The sequence below is a fragment of the Aplysia californica genome, unplaced genomic scaffold, assembly GCF_000002075.1.
Source record: "Aplysia californica isolate F4 #8 unplaced genomic scaffold, AplCal3.0 scaffold00019, whole genome shotgun sequence".
NCBI classification, from domain to species: Eukaryota; Metazoa; Mollusca; class Gastropoda; order Aplysiida; family Aplysiidae; genus Aplysia; species Aplysia californica.
The window spans coordinates 2,322,633-2,327,494 of NW_004797289.1; the positions used below are offsets into that span (position 1 = coordinate 2,322,633).

Below are 4,862 nucleotides of genomic sequence, written 5' to 3' on the forward strand. Positions count from 1 at the left end.
AAAAAAACAAACAAAAAAAAAAACCACACACACACAATCAACAACTGTTTTAAAACACCACAGTATAAATGTAAGTCAAAAGAAAAGTTAAAACGAAGACAAGAAAAACGTGATTTGTCAGTTCTGTGTTGTTGCAATACATTTTATTGAATATGAAGCCTCCGTTAAGTGGTTACACAAGGTACATGATAATAACCTATGATCCATGGCTGACAAGATTTGACTCAACAACTCCTGTGCATAGCTTTCAGTCCTTTCACACTTTGTACCTCTTTGGATTATGGCGATACAATTGTCTCTAACAAATCGAGTCCTTGCACAATTCTTACACGCTAGAGATCAGAAGGCATTATACAGAGGGTATTCACTAAGAACAAGAATTGATTTCACCTGACTACATGGGGTGGGGGGGTGGGGGGTGGGGGGAGAGCAACGGGTCTCGATGAATTTCTTTAATTGTTGAAATTAAAGGAGAAATCTTTTTTCTTTTATATTCATGATTAGAATTCATATACCAAAGGGAAAAAAAGAAAGAAATAGTAGCTTGAAAAGTGAAAATACACATTTTGAGTTGAGGAATAAGTGTATAAAGCATAAGCAGAGTGATATCTCACAGACAGACACGCACTGAATACTAACAACACCACAGTACAAGACTGCGGCGTGCATCTACCTGGGACAGCAAGCCAGTGAGAAATCTTGCCTCTAATCCTTTCAATCTTTGAACAAAGTATAAAGAAACTGTTCTTCAGGGAATCAACTTTCACAAACTACTAGAAGGAAAGTTTCAACCACGGAAAATTCAGTTTAAAAGATGGCAACGTTTTGAACACTGAAAAAAAATATTGATAAATAAAATTACACAAACACATAGTAAAAAAAGCAGACGAAAAATTTGGACCGCTTAAACTTTGGAATCATTCAAATCGATAACAAAACTTAAAATATAAAAATCAGATTAAAAAATGTTTCAACACCTGTTCCCCACCTCCTGTGGTTTGCTGGGGTTGTTTTTTTTTCTTGCACCTCCTAAAACTTAGACCAAAAATAAAAAAGAAGTAAAATGATAATGAACAGATATGCCCAAAAAATGAAAGATATCTTCAGGGAAATAAATGTTAAGTGAAAAAAAAAAAGAAGACAGAATCAACATTCTGTCTCAAGTACACAAGCTGAAAAAAAAAGATGTTCTAATCTACTCAGAAGTACTGAAATATAACGGTTTTTTTGGCACAGAAACCACACCCTTTGATACACAATATATGTATATGCTTATGCAGGTAGTTGTTTATAGATGAATAGCAAGTCTCTTGTAACAATAACAAATTTTAAAAATTACATTGTGTTTTTCCATACAAAAAAAAAAAATTAGCAACCCAACTGACACTTCATGCCATATTGCTGACAGTTACCACTGCCTCAAGTGCTCTGTCCACATACGCACACACACCACACACTCATACACACGGTCAATGGAAGTGCAAAAATGGACAGTAAGCCAGGAGAGACGAACTGAGAAAAGCAAGAGCCTTCTTATGGAACGCCGAGATGCCAGACTGTTCTCTGCCAACAAGCGACGAGACAAGCAGGAGCCGAGGAAAGTGCTACGTCCACAGACTTCCCCTGCGCTCCTCGCCATGTCCAATGACGAACAGAAAGGTGAGAGAGTTTGTCCAACAAAGTTCAGAGATCAACAATTTCTCTTGACATCTCTGCTCATTCCTTCACTGGAAAGACCAACCTTTTTATAGAAAGTTATATCAAAAAGAAAAAAAAAACATCCAAAAGATAACTGTGTCAAGATTTAAGTAGCATCAACTGGCCATTGATTTGCAATCAGAATTCAAAACTTTTGACATTTTCTGGACATAACAGAGCAGGGATCACGGAGAGCCCCACAGACTTGAACATGAGGAACAGCATTTATTATCAGGCACTTACAAAACCATAAAAATTAGCTACAAATATCCAGCAATAAAAAAAAACAACTGCAATGTCCAACTATGCTCAAACCTATGTCTGCTCCAGTTCATTCGAAAACTCTGTTGTTATCATGAGAGCTTAATTAAGCATAAACATTTCCAGCCCATTTTTGAAACTTGTCAATTATCTTTGAGAGTTGTCTCCTGTGGAACAGACCTGGCCAGCTGCGGTCAGCACATCAATGACTAGCGACAGGGCAGTACCAGGGTGAAATGATCGGCAAGACAAACACAGTGAGAAGACGTCCCGAGATGTAGGCAGACTAGGGAGGACCAATGTGTCTGCGCCATACAATTAATAAGAATAAATGCACTTCACAGCAGCTCTGAACTACATCGCGTGGCACAGATCAACACGTTCAGCACCACGGAGTTATCTGCACAAGTGCCATCATTTTGGAAAATTTAATACATTTACGATGAACAACCGATTGGCCTGAACAAGGCAGCGTAAGACAACAATATGTCAGCCTAAAAACTGTTGACATGTCACCAATTACATGGCCAAGACAAAAATATGGTACAGGAATGGACTGGTTCTTACGCTAGGGCAAAGCAACAGCTCAAACCCACAACAACCAGCTATTTTGTGCACCCACCTGGGATGCACATTTGGGGGGAACACAAGACAAGACACAGCTAGACTACTCTCTCAGAACCTTGGGTCGACCAACACACTTAAGTCACAGAAATGCAATAATGGCAAAAACAACGTAAAAGTAAGAACACCTCCATGGAAGAGAAAGCAAGAGGAATCAGTCAGGCAAAAGACTTTTCTCTACAAAACTGTCTCAATCATCCATCAAGACTTAGGCCGTGATTGGTCCAATTTATTCCTACAGACAAACAGGAAAAATGATGGTATCTTGGTAAACAACTGCCTGCAGAACAGACAGAAACAAAGAAATAAACAAGACAATCATCAAATACAGTCTGAATAAATAAGACAGTTTCTTATCAAGAGACTTGTAATTACTTTGATTCCAGAAGTCATTCCAATAAATTAACTGCCAGATATACTTCAAAGCATAATTAGAGTATTTTCTGAACTAGACGTTGGTCGAAACACTGAAAAATGAACTTTGGGTAACAAAAAAATGAGATGAACTTCATATAATGGCGACAGAGAAAAAGGGTGTAGGGTGTACCTAACATTTTCCCCCCCTCAAAACCACCAGAGAGACACCATATTGTTTCAACAATGTCAAGAACTGATCATACACCTTTATTGTCATATATTCAACTTGTGACCAAATTGTTATTATCTAATTCACATTGACATTGCACAACTCATGATATTACAAAAAAAAGAATTTCTAAGATTACCTCATGATCAAAATCCATAGGAGCACGAAGAAATCTTGTTAATAAAGCTTCAGGGGAAAAAGAGCAGCATTCAAATATTCAAGTATCCAATCAACTGGTAATCAGACCACAGTACTTTTCGATGGATGGACCCTACATGCTTCTACGAAATCCTAAATCAAAAGTCACTCGTTTTTCTCCTGACAAACCCATTGCAAGAAGACAAAGAGGACGATCGGTCACTCGCAGGAGAGAGTTGGAAAAAACCCTCTAAAAGCTCTGACAGACCTCTAAATGTTAGCACCTGATATTGTCTTCTCCGCTATGTGAACATCTAACAAAAGAAGTTCTTCATAATAAAGAATCGCTCTCTCCCTTTCTGTTTCCACTTTCATTTCCTTATCTTTATTTATTTTTTTTTTTAAGCGAAAGTACAGGTCAAAAGGCATAAGATTTAAACTGTACATGATAGACGGACAGCACAATAACAAGCTCATTCCCCTGAAGCCTCTGAGCCACCGTTGGCGTCTCCTGAGCCCTCTTCTGACACGCCATTGGGGGCATCGCCATCAGCGTCGGCACCAGCGTCTGCAACAGCATCAGCGTCGGCGTCAGCATCAGCAGCAGGGCTTGTTTCTTCCGGAACCTGACAGACACACACGCACACAGAAGGACATAGGTTAGTTTTGAGTTTGGCTTAGAGTTTTAAAAAAGCACATCCACAGGATAACCATCATTAAGTGCTAAAAAAGAGACAGAAATCAGAAGGTAGGTAAAGGAAGCTGGACCTATCATTGGCATCCTCAAATCATCCATCGACATTTGTCAACTATTTTTGTTTTAGTAGAGGTTTTACGCGCTCGCAACTGCATAAGGTCGTATGAGCGCCATCTGTCAACTATAGAGAAACATTGACAGAATAATAGAATAATTCTCTCTTAAAAGTTGGAAAAAAGAGCATGGCGACAGACAAAGCATCTCCATTTAAAATCAGGAAAAGGGCCCAATGCCATTCACAATAGCAGTCGTATTGTGTCGGGACAAATTTGTTTCTTAGTTCGAGTAAGGGGAAGGAAGCACATAGATAATAAAGGTAATTGAGAGCTGCGAAAAAAGTAAGACTGACAGGCAGAATAAAACAGAGAGTGTATGTGTAGTAAAATGAACAACAGAAATAACAAATAAGAAGTAAGAGCAGCCCCTCCCATTTATTACAGGCAACATGGGTGAAAACTCTTTTAACTTACCATCAAGAAAGTTTGTAGAAGAAGAATCGACAAAAAAACAAATTGAAATCAACACCACTGTCTGTGACATCACAATGTCAGAATATGTTCAGATGTCACTTCTTTTGCTTCTACTTGCCCCATTATCTAACTTCTGTAAAGATGTCTCCCTCTCTTCCCGTGCTCATCATTCCTTCCACCTGCCCAGTGAGCTCTACTAGATTCTAAAGCCTTTCTAGAGGCACCAATAACATACCTAAACAACAATAGACAGGGAAGGAAGGGAAGGACAGAGAGAGAGAGGGGGGGGGAGGAGGAGGAGGAGAGAGAGAGGGGGGAGGAGGAGGAG

The 4,862-nt window shown here is 39.1% G+C and overlaps 1 protein-coding gene across 1 annotated transcript in view; it reads right to left on the reverse strand.

Moving 5' to 3' along the window:
- Nucleotides 1-113: 113 nt before the first annotated feature.
- The window catches only part of LOC101856625 (chloride intracellular channel protein 5), a gene marked incomplete in the record, with an annotated part of 44,794 nt that continues 40,045 nt past the window's right edge, over nucleotides 114-4,862 (reverse strand). The window contains 1 exon segment of the mRNA XM_013086821.1: nucleotides 114-3,933. Within this exon segment, the coding sequence (XP_012942275.1) occupies nucleotides 3,781-3,933 (153 nt within the window).